This window comes from Rhipicephalus microplus, chromosome 5, assembly GCF_043290135.1.
Source record: "Rhipicephalus microplus isolate Deutch F79 chromosome 5, USDA_Rmic, whole genome shotgun sequence".
NCBI classification, from domain to species: Eukaryota; Metazoa; Arthropoda; class Arachnida; order Ixodida; family Ixodidae; genus Rhipicephalus; species Rhipicephalus microplus.
This window is the reverse complement of record NC_134704.1, coordinates 21,112,164-21,130,926: the sequence shown is the minus strand read 5'-3', so window position 1 is coordinate 21,130,926 and position 18,763 is coordinate 21,112,164. Positions and strand designations below refer to the sequence as shown.

The window sequence follows — 18,763 nt, the reverse complement described above, 5'->3', positions numbered from 1 at the left end:
TAAGAAGTCAGCCGAGTGCCGACCCCGTTTGCTGTAACCGATCAGTGTCGCTCGTAGACGTTAGTTGTAAGTGCGATTTTTGTGCCATTGAACCAATGTATATTTTCGCGGTCACGGGGATAGTGTTCGTTTTAAGTAGGGCCGTTATATGTGGGCTCGACTGTAGTGTCTAAAGCTGTCTGCCACACAGTGCAGGCAAGGCTGACTAGCTTTCTTCAAAAGATCTAAAATAAATCTATTAGTCAATCGTGTTGTGTGTTACTTGCAATTCTCTCTTGTTATAAGACTTTTTATGCAATCACATAAGTCTATTGTAACAGTACATGGATTTAACATACTTTCTTTACAACAGACTAAAATCCTCTTCACTATAAACGTCTGTTGTAACAAGGTTATACTGTAGTCTGCATAGGTTTTTCCAGTCAGGCTCTGGTGAATTTAATAAATCTGCTAGCACCGTGAAATTTACTTTGTTGATTCCTGGACGGGTGCATTATACTAGAACAGAGCCCCCCCCCCCCCTCTTTTTTTTTTTTACTTACTGAAAATGTTTAGCAGAATACTGGATTTGGTTTTTTTTTTTTCTTTTTGCCATTGAGCATTTATCAATTATATTTTAACCATTTATCACACATTACAGACGCAATAAATTTTTAAAATGGCTCTGTCAGTGTGTGGGATATTTATTAGAGTACATAATAAAATACATCTGATAGAAATCAGATGAACGGTTGCAGAGATATCGCCAGACTAAACAGCCTCACTGGCCAAAAAAGTCATTCTGAGAAAACTTTGAAAGTTTCAAACGCATATTTTGGTCTAAAATAACCCTGCAATGTAGCTAGACACGTTCTTTACTATTTTCCGTTTCCGCCTTTCCTGCTTGTGTTGGAGCAGTTCTTGAGCCTTTTTCACACGGAAAGGGTATTTCTCCGCTGCCCGTTGGTTTCCAACATTCGCTATCCTCTGCAGCTAGCTCCTCGCACGTCCGAAAAACGTGTTGGAATATGCACAGTTGACAATGCGGTCGCACTGTTCGGGGCCGTAATCGCTGCAGTTAGCGAGCACAACGCATCAGGCGCACTTGAGCACGAAACACCACACCAGCCTCACTTGTGACAGTGTTGCACCGATGGTGTAGCAATGTCGACGTCGCGATAAGCAGCAATGCAATCATTCGTCTTCTTGAGACGAAGAAGCTGCTCAGTATCGATGCGACTGTCGCCCACACATTAGCGTGTGAACGAGCCTCGTCATGCGTACGAGCTTCATCGGGCGCTTTCTTGAACACAACGCGTGCAGAGTCCATTAGTGACAGAACAACAATCGGTGTCCCGTGAACACAGCGAAAGATCGTCTCGTAAAGACTGAAAAAACGGGACACACAAAGCACACTCCGAGAACACCGGCGTTTGCAAGGTCGGCGCCGGAGCAGACTGCGAGCCGGAAGAACAGATGCGTCATTGCGCGCAGAAGCCAATAGGAGCTGCATCATCGCCCACTCCCTCGAGAGGCTCGCACTTCTTCCAATCGCGGCTTTGCATCCAAGCCACGGCAGGCTTTAAGACTTCATGAGCCCTCTAATCATGCGTGATTCCTGCTTCAGCCACGCCGCTGCTGCTGCCGCGAGTGGTGAAAAAAAAAAAAAAAAAGAGCAAGAATTCTCAAGCAAAAAAAGACCAATATGGCGGTGCTGGGCCGCGTTGGGAAATGGCAGACTTGCGAAGTTGGGGTATTTACAGTGCTCGCTGCCCACTCGCCGGCTGCTGCGGCATGTTATATAATTTGACGTACTTCTGCAATGAATTAAACATTGATATTTACAGAACAGATAGTTTATAAACATACTACCCGTATATGTGGTTTTCGAAAAATCGACTTTTTGTGATTTTTTTTTTTTTTTTTTTCAAAGGGCGCGCTCCTTCGTAAACATAATGTGCCACAGAATATGGCAGCCATGAAGGAAGTTTGCATTATTCATGTGCAAAGTGTTGCTTTTGCTGGCACAGAAAGCAGCAAGCACAGAAACTGTGCTTGCCGCACAGTTTCTGTAAATAAACTTCGATCAATTAGGCCCAACTGCTGTAGCAGGCTATCGCTTGCCAGGAAGTTTTATGCCAACAGGTCATCGGGCTTGATCAGCTGTCTCATTCTGGACAAAAGCCTAATGATTGGAGTATTGGGACAACGATGCTGGGAGGCTATAAGGTTCGACCATCCCACAAAACGCATCCTGTTTCCTGTGTGAACTGATTGGCTAGACTGAGCCAATAGCACCTTCCAGTCTAGTCAGAGAACCGTATTAGTACATTTTTTTCATTAGGTGCATTCCATTGTATAGAGACCACCGAACCCTGTAGTATTATTAACACTGTCGTTTTATTTCTCACGGCCATCTTTAGAGATCCAAGGTTCATGGAGAAGACTCTAAAGCTCCCAGGAAACCAGCCGGTATGTCTTGTTGCACCGTTTTATTTACCGTTGCACTGTTTATTTACCGTAAAAACTAGTAGTAAGCTTGGGTTTCGGAAATGATGGTTCGGTTACTACGGGATAGTATGCAGTGGTAGGCAAGGCAGCTGAAGGATCAGGGGGTGGGGGGGTCGTGAAAATTAGCTAACCGTGAGGGCCAGCAGCTACAAGGAACTGGTTGCTTTCTATTGCTAGGAAAGAAACTGTCATGCTAGATATGAATGCAATAGCCCATTATTTTTCAAACATTCTTGAAAGTAAGGAAGACTTCCTGTAACTTGCACGCACATGCCAAGTTGTTTTTGTGGATGCGGCACATTGCTACACCTCTGTGCACTACGGTGTTTGAGAGGTGTTGTCGCCTTGCAGCTCGAGGTGCTCGAAGGGGTCAAGCAAATGCTGGTGGACGAGCGGCCGACATCGTTCGCTGACTGTGTGGCGTGGGCGAGGCTGCGTTTCCAGGATCAGTACAACAACCAGATCCGGCAGTTGCTGTACAACTTCCCTGAGGATCAGGTGAGTGTTTTATTTCCCCCAAGTTGCGAACTTTGGTCTCTCGTAGAAGTCTGGGACAGAGGAAGTGAGTTGTGGTCTTGGCTGCGATTAGCTGGCACTAGGATTGCTGCGTGAAGACATCAAACCAGCTCTGGTGGTGTCATGAAAGCTGTGTTGATGTTGGCGTACAGGTTACATGTAACGTGGTTTGGCTTTTGTCAACTTTTCTTGCATTGTTGCCCGTTACGTGGGTATTTGTCAGCCTAAAAAAAAAATTGTTGTGTTTCCTTCTTTCAGACTACAAGTTCGGGTGCCCTGTTTTGGTCTGGCCCCAAGCGTTGTCCCACGCCCATTGAGTTTGATCCCAATGAGGCAAGTACCGCCCTGTGCTCCGAGCTCCATGTGTAACTCTTAGTCAGTTCCGATAGCTCTCGTGTAGACCTCGTGCACTCGCGCAAGGTTGTATTTTAGTTTGTTACAAAAGCATTGTAACATCCACTCACAAAAATAGAGGCCCTTCTTCAAAATAGTGTGCAAAGTTAGGAGTGAGGCCATTACAGTGAAGGTAAAAATTGTTTAACTACCAATCTGGAACTTCATTTATTGTGCAAGCAAATACTTCGCACGCTTTAACTTAGATATGCAAGATAGTCAACAGCACACTTGATATTCTAGAGATTAGTAAGCTTTAGGTTGCTTTTACGACCTGTGCTTGTAATGGTAGTTTGGCAGCTACGGCTTTCAACTAACTGGAAGGGTGTGGGCTTTATTTCCTTCCATAGTGTCCACATTCTGTTAGCTCGATTCTTGGGTGATCAGAATCTAACATGTGGAGTCCCCTCCGCCATTATAGCATGCCACATAATTGCAAGTGCTCAGCCTACGAAATCCTAGAAATTAAGGAAAAAGGCTACTTGTAGAATATCTTATTCTGTAACATGAAACTTTGGAATATTAATTGTAAATAGTTCTTGATACAGATTTTAAAACTGTAAAAAGTATTACTGTAGCTTTATTAGGTTCACATTTCCAGGAACATTAGCACAGTACTGTAGGGGTTTTTCACACGCATTAACATTTTTGGGAACTTTGCTCATATGCAACTGTGCATTGGCAATGCAGACTCTGCACATGGACTACATAGTGGCTGCAGCCAACCTGCGGGCTGCCATGTTTGGCCTTCCGAAGTGCACCGACCGGGAGGAGATTGCCCGCGTCCTCAAGCTGGTCAAGGTGCCACCGTTCGAGCCGCGGCAAGGGGTGCGCATTGCGGTCACAGATGCCGAGGCCCAGCAGAGCATGGGAGGGCCCACAGGTACGTCTCTCTAGTGGACGCTTTCGAAACGGGCGGCTATGATAGTTGGCTGTCCACAAATACTACAGGAGTAGGGTGTATACCGTATTTACTCGCATAATAGGCGCACTTTTTTTTTTTTCAGAAAATCCGGCTCGAAGTTAGGGGTGCGCCAATTACGCGGGGTAAAATTTTCGAAAATTTTTTCAACTCTGTTCTCGCGCTTTAAATCTGCACACTTGTCAAGTAAAAGGCGACTTTATCATTTACCAATTAATTCAGCATAAAACAAACATACCTACGTACCTTTTAATGAACAAGCGAGAGCCGTCAACTGTACACACACACGTAAAATTTATTTACACAAAAGTCGTAGCTGTTCCTCCTTTTCCCTATTCGGAGTCCGAGTCGGCAAGCGCTGGCACAAGGTGGTCCGCCTTCGCAGTGCGAGGCCATGGCGCCGCATGAAACGAGTTGTCCATCCGGAGCTGGCTTTGAACTCTTTTGCTTCGATGCCCTGCGCTCGGGCTATTCTGCGCGCCTCAGTCTGCACAATATCCAACGACACAGCACAGCCGTCTTGTCGTAGCTCCCGTATATGCCGGACCAGTTGCTCTTCGACGTTCGGATACCTGCCGGTCTTGGCACGTCGGAAAGCCCGTCGTGTCTTCTTCGTCGCCTTAAGTTTTTCTTCTTGGTCCCTCCAGTACCGAATACTGGTTTCTCCAACGCCGAAATGCCTGCTTGCAGCCCGGTTGCCGTGCTTCAGCGCGTACTGCACTGCCTTCTGTTTAAACCCAGCCGTGTAGCTCGCGTACTTCCCCATGGGGGAACCAAAGTTCAATACACGACCACAACATACGCACACCGCTTGCAAATTGGCGTTTCTTTCTTTTTCTCTGATGGTGGTGATGGCGATCGAGCTCCCGGCGTTGTACACGTGACCTCCAAAAAGCGCGGCGATTTGGGGGGATCAGTAATTGATGGAACGGCCTTTTTTTTTTTTTTTTTCGCTCATGGGCGCTTTTTTTTTTTTTTTTTCAAGTTTTATTTCGACAAACATGTTGGTTAGGTCGTTGCACTTTGAATTTTTTTATTTGCTCGTCGATTTGCCTTTTTTTTTTTTTTTTTCAGGGTACGGGGACCGCGTTCCAACTGTACCGCTGGGGGGTAGAATCGTTTCTGATCACGGCTAAGTTCGGGGTGCGCCTATTATGCGCGGAATTAAAAAATCGAATTTTCCGTGACCAAACTAGGAGTGCGCCTATTATGCGAGTAAATACGGTATACCCTATAGCAAGACGTGTAGATATAGCAGACTCTCATTAGTATGCAACATGAAAGGACCAGGAAGATCTTTCATTGGACAGGAGTTGCATTTACTGAGAGTCTAGCAGGGGTGCGGAATCAAAGTATGAAACCAATTATATTAGAGCACTTGTTCCATTTAAGCAGCAGTTTCGTTCAAGAGATTTTCGTTTACTGAAGATCTACTGTATAGTAACGAAGAGTTCATCAGGAAGAACCATAGTGTGTGTGTATAAGCAAGGCTTTAATCTGCTCGCATTCGTCTGAACATCTATTTCTGCAACTTTTGCAATGTGCTGCTGTCTTGCATGTGATACATATGAACACTTTATATTTTGAACTTGTTTACAACACAATGTTGCACATGCACAACACCATGAGAGTACCGTAATTACTCGAATCTAACGCGCACCTTTTTTCCGGTTAAGCGAGTTCATAAATCGCATGCGCGTTAGAATCAAGTACGAACAAAAAAATTACGGTCAATCTATTGCCATCGCAAATTCAAAATGGCCGCCCCCTACGTGCGTCGGCATGGTGCGTCGGCTATTTCTGCCTATGTGTTTACCATGTGCGGCACTTCGTACGTGTGCTGAGGAGTTCGTCATCTAGTAGTGCATTAGCATCGACGGCGTGGAAGGGCCGACTCCAAAAACTCGAGTGCACCACGATGCCGCTTTTTAAAGAAAAGTCATCGCGTGTGCAGAAACGGACGGAAATTGGGCCGCATCGCGGTCGTTCCCGAAACGTGCGTGCGGGACCGGCGGAAACAAAAGCAGAAGATTGTCGACAGCAAAGCTTCACGCAAAGGCTTCAGTGAACCACAGCAGGGTCGGTTTCCGCAAATTAAAGAGCTGCTCGGCGAGTATGTGCTTGAGGAGCGAGCGGCACAGCGGCCCGTGACGACAGAACTGCTCCAAGTGCGGGCTATGCAATTGGTCTTAGAAAAAGGTCTAATGCGAAGCCAGTTTAAAGCGAGCAGGTGCTGGCTAATTAACTATATGAAGAGACGAGGCTCTTCCCTCCGAAGGGGAACATGCATATGCGAAAACTTTTGCGGAGAAGTACGATGAAAAGCTTTACAGTTTTCAGAGGTTCGTCCTAAACTTGCGACGCAACAACGGCTACCTGCTTGGGCAAATCTGGAATGCCGATCAGACGCCTCTTTACTTCGACATGCCTGCGAGAAGAAGGGAGCGAAGCAAGTTCGCGTGCTGACATCGGTCCACGGTAAAACTACAGTGACGGCAATGCTCTGTTACACGTCAGATGGGCACAAGCTTCGCCCGTACCTCATATTTAAATGGAAGACAATTCCGAAAGGAATCGTTTTTTCGAGTGGTGTGATCGTGCGGGCCAGCGAAAAAAAAAAAATGGGTGCGCGTTGCAATCGATGTCTTACGTTTTTTTTTTTTTTTTTTTTCGCGGTGGAAATCGGGTGCGCGTTACAATCGAGGGCGCGGTAGAATCGAGTAAATACGGTATGTATTGAAAAATATCTATTGAAAGCACCTGTCCTTCTGTTTTCATTTTTTGTTTACTTCTGTTTTCATTTTTTGTGCTGTGCTCTTACTGTTCCTGGATGCCCAACAGTATGCTCTGCTTTTCTTTTCCGTGTTTTCCGCTGCACTCTCTAGTATTTTCAGGCCCGTTGCTGTGTTTATGCGTAAATGGCTTCTTTTCCAAGCTGCACCTTCATAGCAGTGTTCATCACAGCATTCTGGCCTCGCGTTTTCAGACCAGGAGCGGCTGACCATCCTGCAGAAGGAGCTGCCCACCCCAACATGTCTCAAGGACGTGAAGCTGGCACCCCTGGAGTTTGAAAAGGATGATGACACAAACTTCCACATGGACTTCATTGTGGCAGCCTCCAACCTGCGTGCCACAAACTACAAGATCGCACCCGCAGACCGGCTTCGCAGCAAGCTCATTGCGGGCAAGATCATACCTGCTATTGCCACTACCACCTCGCTTGTCGCTGGTCTCGTCTGCCTCGAGCTTTACAAGGTGACTCTACGTTGCTTGCTGGAGGCTGTACTAGGCTGCTGAAAGGTTGAACTGCTGCCCATGTGTTTGGTGCCGATGTAATACACGACCGATCTTTAATACTGCAAGTCGCAGCAAGTGGCTAATACTGAAAAGACCATGGTTTTTTACCTGTGCAAAATGTCCCGAGGTACAGCAACCCGGATTAGGTCAAATTTGATGACTACGCTGCACCACACATTAGTACCTTTGTCACAGCAAATATTAAGTCTTAAGGGGAGATGCTCCTCGAAAACACTTTTTCTTTAATATTATACCTAAAGTTATGAAACTTTGGTCATAGACTGAGTTTGTAACGCTGATTCCAAATATGTGCTTAGTTCTTATGTAGCTTTATTAGTTTTTGTGCGAGACACCTCTCAAGAGAAAAATATAGGGCTTTTTGTGCACATCTTTTTTAATAATAAATTTTTGTTTAGAGAAGCCTGCAATAGCTCATTTTGTTGGTTAGGTAAAGTAGTATGTTAGATACTACTTAAAATTTATTCAAATAATTTCTATATTTCTAAAAAAAATCGGGAATACCAAAGGTACATACTTTGTGTGCTGTGAGTCAACATTTTAATTGTTTTCAAAAAATGTATAAGAGATATTTGAAATGCATATAGATATCGACATTCTACACACTTTGAAGAGGCTGTGTGCAAAATGTCATCCAGATCTGACCATTTGAAGTACCTGAAAAGTGGTGCACAAAACGTAAAAAATGCTGAAAAGTACAAATGGAGAAAAATGCTTTTGAAAGTTTCAAACATCTGTATTTTTCAAAAACATGACGAAAGCACATGAAATTTCTTGCAAAAATAGAGCAATATGTCTCAAACACAGCACAGCTGTTCAGAACTCCCCTGGCCCATACGTTTGCCCCTCAGCACCCTCTCGAATGGAGTCCGTGAGACATGCTCTCTTCACCTGGTTTCGGCGATGGGCTCGAGCTTCAGCGGTTTGGCGGACGGACATTTTCTTCATTCTCCTCTGGTCACGGGAGCTTCCCAGGACAACAAGCTCTTCTGGTGGCAGAATACCAAGCTCCTGAAGCACTTGCTCAAAGCTGCCATGACCGCAGTTATACCACAAAACGGCGATGGCAGTTGCAGTTTCCACTACTGTCTTGGACACAAACTTCGTCTTCGGGCATAGTAACCAGATCTTGCTGCTGAGGGACTCTGCTGCATTTTGAGTCTTCCCTTGTAAGCAGCGGGTGAGAAGCTTCTTCTCCGTGAGACGCCTGTAAATAGGCAGCAGAGCCTCCCCCCGTGCCTTTGTCAGAAGCGGAGTGTGGTCTGGCGCGGGTTCTCCAAGTGCTTCCGCCCGCTGGTGCTTGCACCATGATTCAACTCCTTCGGGGCAGAATTTATGGCTCTTGGCAGCATTCGTCGAACTCGAATGAAAAAGTGACGCCCAAATGACACGATACATTTCCCTGACATCGCCCCTGTTGCTGGTGATGGCTATGCGGTAGTAGTTTTGCAACTTCTGTATTTGCCCGTCCTTCAACTTCTCGCCACGTGAAAGAGGAGTCTTGAGCTTGCGAATTGAAGTGCCCAGGCGCTTGGCCACGTGGTTGGTGCAATCTTCCTTCACGATGGATGTTTCACCGTACACTTTGGCCTCAAAGACAGCATTGAAGGCTTTACTGTCCCCATCACTCAAAAACGTGGTGAAGCGCAACGGTGTCTCATATGAGGGAGTCCGCGTCCATATGTGCACTGCTGCCTCAGTTTCCATAGCATGAGAGGAGCAGTCAACGTTCTTCTCACAAACTGGGTTATGGTACGCCTGCCACACTTGCTCTTCGCTCCCGATGTCTTTGTGCCGGCTGCACGCAAGGCAGAAGTTTGAGAGAACCTCAAAATCGAGGCACAAGCCAGTGTCTACAGACACAGCTGTGCCAACGCCGTTATGGCTCTTGTGGCCCCGCTTTTGCCACGTACCATCAAACATCACGGCAACATCACTGCTGCCGACCATCTCTTTCGTGTGAACTCTCGCTTTCTCCATGTTTTCCTCCACGGCTTTCATGGCCGCAGCATGAACTTTCTTGCCGATCGCAATAAAGTTCTTGTGATGTAACGGCGTCGGCAAGCGCAAAAACGTGAAAGCTGTTCGTGCCCGATGCCAATCGCGCGCGCAGCTACCACTGCCTTGACGTTTACGGCGAAGCTGTCGCGGGAGCTCCCACTCCGATATTCCCGGCTTCCGCTAGCACCGTTCGCAAGCTCACCAGGCACAACACGGCTCGAGGTGTGCACAGAAGAAAGTACCGATTCAGGACACTCACTGTTCGCACAATGCAACTCCAGAAACGCCGAGAGACCCTTCCGTTTTTCGACCGGTTCACGTACCGCGAGGGTACAGGTGTGGCACGCAGGGCAAGCAGCTCCACTTATCAGCACCGTAAGCGCACTGATATTGCATATCACAGCACTCGCAGAGTTCCGATCGCTTGCTCCTCTATCGTTCTCGAAGAGTCCAATCTTCACCTCCGAAGCGCTCACAAAGTTCAGCGCGGCGTCGATTTCGTCAGAGTGGCCGTTGTGCTGGTTAGGGCTAGCCGGAGGCGTCGGGCGGCTGCTTCCCGCTGTCACTTTCCGTAGAGGTTTGCGACGCCGCACTCGGTGCGGGATCTTCGCCCGAGCCTTCCGAGCTTGGAAATCGCGCTTTTTCGGTTCGTTCATTACGAAATAACTGAAAAACGCAGGAAAAGGGCCACAGAGTTCGATCGAGTCGCCGTACACAGTCGAGGAAGGATGCAGGCTTCGGTGCTTCGCCGCAGCAACGTCTCCGTGTAGGCCAATGGCGGCCTCGCTAGAGCACCACATGATTTAAATGTCCAGTAGAAACGCTTGAACAGGCGCCAAAACGTGCCTTTTTTTATTATTTTGGGCCAAAATGCGAAACTGAGGGAGGTGCTGTAGGCTAAACGAAGGCTTACTCAACCTCTCCAAGCAAACAGCAATGGCGGGAGACGCCGCATTCTCGAGATGGAGACGATCGAAAGTTGCTGATTCGCGACGAAACTAGCACTTTCTCGAGCCACCGTGGCTGAATAAAATAGAATTTTTACTAACTTCTCGTTCGAATTTTGCCTTGATCTTTTGCGGAGTTGTAGCTGAATAAACAAAGATAATTTTACAGGTAAAATCTCAAAACTGAAAAATTCCGCGAAAAACGCGATTTTTCGACGCGCATCTCCCCTTAAGTGAGGAGGCTACACTTGATAGGCAACTTTTTTTTATGTACGGATCTGAATGAAATTTTCAGTTTGTGTTTGTGTGTAAAGCTCATTAATTTGGATTTCACGGGACCGGAAAAACTGTCCGAATTAACCGAATGCCGAATTAACGAATGAACAGGGAAAACGTTTAAAATCAAGCTGCAGAAGCATACCTTTATTTGTTGAAGTATTTTGTAATTGTCGTCTGCGTTTTCGCGAAGATTCCGGCTGACATCACAATTTTTCTTAACTGTTCCAAATGGCCAACAGCACGCAAGCTGTCGATAGTGTTCAGGCAAGCGTCCTCTAATATTAACAGCGCCTCCAAGACTTCCCGTGAGGTGCAATGAGGCCGCGGCTGTATCTCCTCGCATGATTCTTCGACGGAATCGTGGTCTTCATGGGCGCCCGTGACATCATTAATAATCTCTTGATCGGTCAGGAGACCACTCGTGGCGATACCATGGTCATTCGCGATGTAGTCCTGAAAGGTCACATCTGTGGGAAGGACAGCATCGAAAGTCGGGCAGTCATCCTCTGTGGACTCGGCTGACACCTCCTCGATGCCATCGTCAGCTACTGCTGCATGCTCGCACCTCACAAAAATGCTGTGCCGAAAACAGTTGGCGATGACTTGCGGCGGAGTGTTTTTCCACACGTGGGCAATGATGTGCACTGCGCCAAGTAAGTCCACTTGATACAACTTTCCAGCTTTTGAGCATAGGATCATTCGCTCTAGCAGGTGCTTGCGGTACTTCGACTTTACGTAGTGAATGATACCCTGGTCCATCGGCTGAAGAGCAGACGTAGTGTTGGGCGGCAAAAAAACTACTTTGATACTCTTCAGTTTCACTGTACAGTTATGGGCACTGCTGTTGTCAACAACCATAATTATCTTGCGGTCCTTCGACGTGAAGTGCCGGTCCAACTGCTGCAGCCAGCCGCGAAAAATGTCCGATGTCATCCATGCCTTCCTGTTCGCTGTGTACTCGACAGGAAGGCTTTTGACGTCCTTAAAACAACGTGGCTTAAGCGCCTTCCCGACGACAAGTAGTGGCAAGCGCTCCGTGCCAGTCATATTGGCGGCAAGAAGCACAGTTATCCTTTGCTTGCACTTCTTGCCACCAATGCAAGCATCCCCTTTGAAAGTCACCGTCTTGTCGGGCAGAGCTCTGAAAAATAGAGCAGTTTCATCTGCATTGAACACGTCATGTGGTTCATATGCGGTAATGTGCTCCAGCAGCTTTACATTTCTCCACTCGGTGGTCACGCTTTCATCAACACTGGCCTTTTCGCCGCACACACTCCTGAAGACAAGTTCGTGTCTCTCTCGAAACCTCGCAAACCATCCTTCTGGTGCTTTGAACGATTCAATGTTCATCATTGCAGCGTACCTCTCACCTTGCGCCATGATGAGAGGTCCGCTCAAAGGCAGATGCGCGTTGTGACAGTCAGTAATCCACCGGAGCAAAGCTTCTTCAAGCTGGGGATGAGCTGCGGTTTGCAACCGCTTTCTAGAGGCATGAAACTTCTCGCTTTTGAAGGCTTGTCAAATCTGTTATTCATTTTTCACGTACGTTCCCAACGTGCTCCGCTTCACGTTGTACTTGGTCATAACCTGCTCTCGCGATTCGCCGTTCTTCAGCGATTCCAAAACTTCCACTTTTGTCGCCAAGTTCTTTGCGTCGTAGTTCTGCCGCTTTTTCGGCATTGCCATCACTGTAGCGCACGATGGTGGTGGCATGCAAATACGGTCACAATGGAAGAAAAAGAGAACTCCGAAAAGAGAACTCCGCAAGAAGAGATGGTTCCGACACGACAACACAAGGGAAAATGGCGTCGGATGCGCTGAGTGAAGACGCCGACGTTCGCTGACGCTGCAATCGCCCCCACTAGTTGATGATGATGGCGATGCCACTCGGGTTTCGGTTTCACTCCAGTGGTGCCAGCGCTGCTTTATCACACTTTTGTGTAGCAGCAGCCGTCAGCATTTGTCCGAATTGAGCGGAACGGAGCCGAATTCGAACGAAATAACGAATGCGATTTTTTGGCTGATTTTCAACTTCTAAGTGCCGCGTCCCCCCCTTAAGGGGAGACGCTCCTCGAAAGCACTTTTTTTTTGTTATTCAACTTAGAGCTTCAGAAATTGGACCACTGATGCAGTTTTTCCTCCTGATTCCAAATCTGTAATCAGTTTTTACATAAGTGCAATAGTTTGGGAGTTGTGTTTCAAGTAATGGTGAAACTTGATAAGTTTTCCGGGAACTTTCGCGCATACTAAATGTTCATGCAGAGAGTTGTTCAATGGCTCCTTTTGCTCCCTATTAGCCATAGAGTGCCGATATCTAGCTAGAAATTGTGCTCCAACTTTGAAACTATGAAAAAAACATCTGTGTAGCAAACTACCCTTTTTTTTCCACTCGACCACCATTAAATTTATTAATAGATATTTACAGCTGATAGGTTGTGCTGATTCAAGTAGATATCGGCACCCTACGCACTCTCCTCAATGTGTGTGCCAAATTTCGTCGTCGTATGACCATTCTAAGTGCCCGAAACACTTCCCGCAAAAAATGCAAATTGGCCAAAATTGCGAAATGAGAAAAACGCGTTTGAAAGTTTGAAAGTCTGTATTTACAAAAATGAAAAACGCAGTAGCACGAAACTTGTGCTGAACACATACACACATGTCCAGAGGGAATATCAGTTGTCTAAAACTCTCCAGCACCGTAGGTTTTCCCTTCCCGGCTGGTGCGGCAGGACTCTTCCACCCGGGCCCTCTTGGCTGCACTGCGACGGTGTGCCCTCGCCTCAGCGGTCTGACGCACATTCATCTTGTGCATGCGCATGCTGTCTCGGCGGTCGCTGAGGGTAACCAGGGCCTCCGAAGGAAGCACCCCAAGCTCTTCCAGCACCTTTTCAAAGCTCGCGTGGCCCCGGTTGAACCACAGGACTGCAATGGCTGTGGCTGTTTCCACAGCAGTCCGGGAAGCAAACCGGGTCTTTGGACACAGCAGCCATATTTTGCTGTTCAGGGACTCGGCCGCGTTCTGTGTCTTGCCGTGGAGGCACCGGGCAAGCAGCTTCGCATCTGTGAGACGCTTGTAGATTGGGAGGACTGCCAAACCCTGGGCCTTGGTCAGGAGGGGGGTGTGGCACGGTGCAGGCTGGCCCTGCGCCTCAGCACGTCGGTGCTTGCACCACGAGTCTGGGCCTGCAGGACAGAACTTGTGACTTCCAGCACCGTCTGTTGAGCACGAGTGCAAACATGAGGCCCATATGGCAGTGTACATCTTGTGGACATTTCCCCGATTGTTCACAATGGCCACCTGAAAGTAAGTTTGAAGCTTCTGGATGGTGGTCTCCTTCAGCTTCTCCCCTCGTGGAAGTGGCGTTGGCAGCTTCCGCAGGCCGGTGCCCAGACGTTTCGCCACGTGGTTGGTGCACTCCTCTTTTTCAATTGGAGTGTCAGGGTACACGTTGGCATCACAGACCCCGTTGTAGGCCTTGCTGTCTCCATCGCTTAGGAAGATGGTGAACCGCAGGGGTGTCTCATAGTCCACAGTCCTCTGCCAAATGCGCACTGCAGCTTCGGCCTCCATGGCATGCGAAGAACAGTCGCAATTCTTCTCACAAACGGGATGATGAAACGCCTGCCATGTTTCTTCATCGCCTCCCATGTCGTTATGCAAACTGCACGCCAGGCAGAAGTTGGAAAGCACTTCATAGTCCAGGCACAAACCAGTGTCCAAGGACACTACAGTTCCCACACCATTGTGGCTTTTGTGGCCTCTTTTTTTGCCATGTGCCGTCAAACATGACTGGCACGTCACTGTTACCAGCCACCTCTTTGGTGACGCTGCGTGCCCTTTGCATGTTTTCACAGACAGCCTTCACTGCCGCACTGTGAATCTTTTTGCCGATAGCATGGAAGGTCTTATGGTGCATAGGGTTTGGCAATCCAACTACTGCACAAAATCGTGAAAGTTGCTCATGCCCGATACCGACGGCACGCGCTGCAAGCACCACTTTCAGGTTCACGGCAAAGGCGTCACGCGAACTCCCGCTGTCGTAGCTTCTGCTTGCACCGCGGCCGCCATCTGACGCGACCCGCTTCGACGAGTACGCGGACGAAAGGATGCTCTCCGAGCACTCCGCATTCTCGCAGTGTAGCTCCAGAAACGCCGAAAGGCCTTTCCGCTTTTTATTCGGTGCCCGAACTGCGAGTTTACTCTCGTGACAAACGGGGCATGCCGCGCCTGCGACGACGGCCGTCAATGCACCCAACTCGCACAGCACTACGCTTTCGGCACGATCGGCATTCGGCCTGACGTCGTTTTCGAATAACGCGATCTTTTTCTGCGATGCACTCACAAAATTCACTGCAGCGTTGATCTCGTCGTCGCAGTTGCCATGGTCGACGTTGCCGTGGTCGATGTTAGGCCTACCGGCCGCTGGCCCGTCGCGGACATTTTCGTTGGCGGTGGCTTTCTTGTACGTCCTCCGCCGCTTCCCTCTGAACTTGTTCTTACTTCTGTATTTCCGATGGTCGGCAACGGCCTTTTTCGGGCTTGCCATCGCACGAAAACAGCGAAAAATAACTCCGGAAAACAGTGAAGCGAACTACGGCAAGAAAACACGGGTGCTGTCAGCCAATGGCGGCCCTGCGTTAGTGGCGCGCGGTTTGAAACGGCGGGAAAAGACCGTTTTTGTTGCTTTTTTTTTTTAGATTTTTCGTGAACGTACGAGACTTCAAGAACCGGGATCGTGGAGAGTAAGGACAACTCTACACGAGCCAGCGGCCGCAATATGGCGGACAGCTCTCGTCGCGGCCCCGCGAGCACGCGAAACAGCAGCCCGTTTTGTGTAAATTTCGTGATGCCGCGCGTCACTGCCGCTCACTCAGACGCGTTTTTCACTGACTTCTGATGCTTATTTCGCTGTGATATTTTCAGATGTCAAAATATAATGTATAAAGATGATAAAGCAACAAAAAACAGAAAAGGTGAAATTTGGAAAAAAAACGCGACTTTTCGACCCGCGTCTCCCCTTAAGGGGTCTCAAGGCCGAAACATTTCCAAAAAATGAATTTTTTGAAGTACTTTTTTAAGCAATATATAGGGTCTGAAGGTGTTCTGAAAATGCTATTGTTATGTGATGGCGTATTTGTCGAATAACTCGGTTTCAGTTTCGTGACCATTTCCACCCACGAAATCGCCTCAAAAATGGCCATATTTGACGCTGCGGCGCTTGAGAACCATGATAAGTAGCGCGGCTATTTTTCTTCTTTTTTTTTCTCAGTATTCCTTTAACAAATAATTGCTGCTCAATATGTGTGCATGTGGTCATTTTGAGAAAGCAGCTGGTGTAATGTGAAGAAATAAACTCCTTCAATTTTCCCCCCTTTTTTTTTGCCAGTTTGTGTTATAACTATGCAGTGAGTGCAACAAGGAGTCTTTTTTTGATTCTTGGTAAAGCTCTTCTTGGTTCCTCGTTTGCAGCTGGTTCAAGGCCACAACAAGCTTGAGCTTTACAAGAACGGCTTTGTCAATCTAGCACTTCCGTTCTTCGGCTTCTCGGAACCTATAGCAGCCAAGAAGAATGAGGTGGGTAACTTGATGCTTCCGAGATTCAAAGCCACAACCTTCTTGCGACTAGTACAGCGGTTTATTTGTAATGAAGCAAATGTGCTTTTGTGTGTTTCTCTGGTACGTCGAAGATCGCGATGGCTGATGGTGCGATTGCAACAGAAGTTGTATTTTTATTCGTGAAATTGCCGGTGCCGATTTCTAAAGAGCATTATGGTCGTCTGAAAACAGCATGAGCTCACTTGCAATCGCCCCTTGCACCGTCTGCTTAAAATTCCCAACAAAATAATGAAGGTGCATCCGTTTTCACTTTACTCCAAATTAGCTGTTGGTGTATACATACCTGCCAACTCTCCCGAATTATACGGGACACCCCCTAATTTGGACCTAATCTTCCAATTGTACGAATACAGTCTCGATTCTCCTTAACTATGGCCGCCACGGCAGAGCTTTTTTTTTTTTTAATCACTCGCAAACATCAGCTTTTTCTGCTGTGACAGTTTCGGTGCAGCAGAAGAGCACACGCCACTAAACTTCGGGTTAATTGTCACCATGCCCTGAATATCGATAAGTGAATTCTTGCCACTATAGTATTGCGTGTCTGGGCGAAGGTGAGGGAAAATGTACAATTTCTGCGTCTGTCTGTCTTGGCTCCCTCATTCCACATGCTAGGGTTACACCACTTCTCTAGGTGTCAGTTATGTCATTGTGGTGGCTGTTTCCCAGAGTTAAGTTGGAAGTTTTATGGTGGTGTCAAAAGCAAAAAAGTACTTGCAAGTGTTTCTGGACTCGTACCCAGCTGAATTTCCGTGCTGTGACTTCACGGAAAGGTGACAAGTACGGATTCTGTATTATGTGCACCTGTAATTTAAGCGTTTCCTGTGGCAACAAGGCCCGAATAAAGATGCACATCGCTTGAAAGAAGCATGAGAACCACGTTCAGTCTGCTGAAGGGCAGGGCAATGTACGGAGTTTCTTCTAAAAGAGCTGACATGGCATTGCAATGCGCGCAGAATGCTCTCACGAGATTTCTTGCGGAACGGAACTTGTGTAGCTATGCGCTTTTGATCACGCACGACCGTTGTTTCGGGAAATGTTCCCGAAGTGTGAGGAGCGGAACAGTACGAGTGTGGACGTAGAGAACTGCCATTACCTGATAAGTGGCTGAGATGCCAAAAACATGTACCGTAATTACTCGAATCTAACGCGCACCTTTTTTCCGGTTAAGCGAGTTCATAAATCTCATGCGCGTTAGAATCGAGTACGAACAAAAAATTACGGTCAATCTATTGCCATCGCAAATCCAAAATGGCCGCCCCCTACGTGCGTCGGCATGGTGCGTCGGCTATTTCTGCCTATGTGTTTACCATGTGCGGCACTTCGTACGTGTGCTGAGGAGTTCGTCATCTAGTAGTGCGTTAGCATCGACGACGTGAAAGGGCCGACTCCAAAAACTCAAGTGCACCACGATGCCGCTTTTAAAAGAAAAGTCATCGCGTGTGCAGAAACGGACGGAAGTCGGGCCGCATCGCGGTCGTTCCCGAAACGTGCGTGCGGGACCGGCGGAAACAAAAGCAGAAGATTGTCGACAGCAAAGCTTCACGCAAAGGCTTCAGTGAACCACAGCAGGGTCGGTTTCCGCAAATTAAAGAGCTGCTCCGCGAGTATGTGCTTGAGGAGCGAGCGGCACAGCGGCCCGTGACGACAGAACTGCTCCAAGTGCGGGCTATGCAAGTAGTCTTAGAAAAAAGTCTAATGCGGAGCCAGTTTAAAGCGAGCAGGTGCTGGCTAATTAACTATATGAAGAGGAAAGGCTCTTCCCTTCGAAGGGGAACATGCATATGCGAAAACTTTTGCGGAGAAGTACGATGAAAAACTTTACAGTTTTCAGAGGTTCGTCCTAAACTTGCGGCGCAACAACGGCTACCTGCTTGGGCAAATCTGGAATGCTGATCAGACGCCTCTTTACTTCGACATGCCTGGCACCACAACTGTCGAGAAGATGGGGGCGAAGCAAGTTCGCGTGCTGACATCGGTCCACGGTAAAACAACAGTGACGGCAATGCTCTGTTACACGTCAGATGGGCACAAGCTTCGCCCGTACCTCATATTTGGAAGACAATCCCGAAAGGAATCGTTTTTTCGAGTGGTGTGATCGTGCGGGCCAGCGAAAAAAAAATGAGTGCGCGTTGCAATCGATGTCTTAGTTTTTTTTTTTTTTTTTTTTTTCGCAGTGGAAATCGGGTGCGCGTTACAATCGAGGGCGCGGTAGAATCGAGTAAATACGGTATGTATTGAAACGCTGTAGTTCCACAGTCGCATTGGGTGGAAGCAACTACAGCG

The 18,763-nt window shown here is 47.7% G+C and overlaps 3 protein-coding genes across 5 annotated transcripts in view; 1 reads left to right on the top strand and 2 right to left on the bottom strand.

Moving 5' to 3' along the window:
• The window catches only part of LOC119174905 (ubiquitin-like modifier-activating enzyme 1), an 80,320-nt gene that overhangs the window by 43,258 nt on the left and 18,299 nt on the right, over positions 1 to 18,763 (top strand). For all 3 annotated transcript variants that reach the window (XM_075894951.1, XM_037426032.2, XM_075894952.1), the window contains exons 17-22: positions 2,403 to 2,451; positions 2,842 to 2,988; positions 3,265 to 3,339; positions 4,090 to 4,282; positions 7,308 to 7,576; positions 16,334 to 16,438. In XM_075894951.1, coding sequence (XP_075751066.1) covers positions 2,403 to 2,451; positions 2,842 to 2,988; positions 3,265 to 3,339; positions 4,090 to 4,282; positions 7,308 to 7,576; positions 16,334 to 16,438 — 838 coding nt within the window. The remainder of the gene's footprint in view (positions 1 to 2,402; positions 2,452 to 2,841; positions 2,989 to 3,264; positions 3,340 to 4,089; positions 4,283 to 7,307; positions 7,577 to 16,333; positions 16,439 to 18,763) is intronic.
• Positions 8,275 to 15,983, bottom strand: LOC142817685 (uncharacterized). Its single transcript, XM_075894954.1, has 2 exons — positions 14,679 to 15,983; positions 8,275 to 9,586 (listed from the first exon to the last, which is right to left on the bottom strand). Exons 1-2 carry the CDS (start codon positions 15,408 to 15,410, stop codon positions 8,453 to 8,455), a joined length of 1,866 nt encoding a protein of 621 aa, XP_075751069.1. The 5' UTR covers positions 15,411 to 15,983; the 3' UTR covers positions 8,275 to 8,452.
• On the bottom strand, positions 12,922 to 14,558 carry LOC142817684 (uncharacterized). The gene has a single exon (XM_075894953.1). It carries the CDS (start codon positions 14,510 to 14,512, stop codon positions 13,544 to 13,546), a length of 969 nt encoding a protein of 322 aa, XP_075751068.1. The 5' UTR covers positions 14,513 to 14,558; the 3' UTR covers positions 12,922 to 13,543.

Bases quoted from the DNA above. Each gene is read 5' to 3' on its own strand.
- LOC142817685 (XM_075894954.1), bottom strand. From the start codon at position 15,410: ATGGCAAGCCCGAAAAAGGCCGTTGCCGACCATCGGAAATACAGAAGT. The intron at 9,587-14,678 runs GTGGCTGGTAAC...CACACGAAAGAG, and splicing joins CACGCAGCGTCACCAAAGAG to ATGGTCGGCAGCAGTGATGT.
- LOC142817684 (XM_075894953.1), bottom strand. From the start codon at position 14,512: ATGGGAGGCGATGAAGAAACATGGCAGGCGTTTCATCATCCCGTTTGT.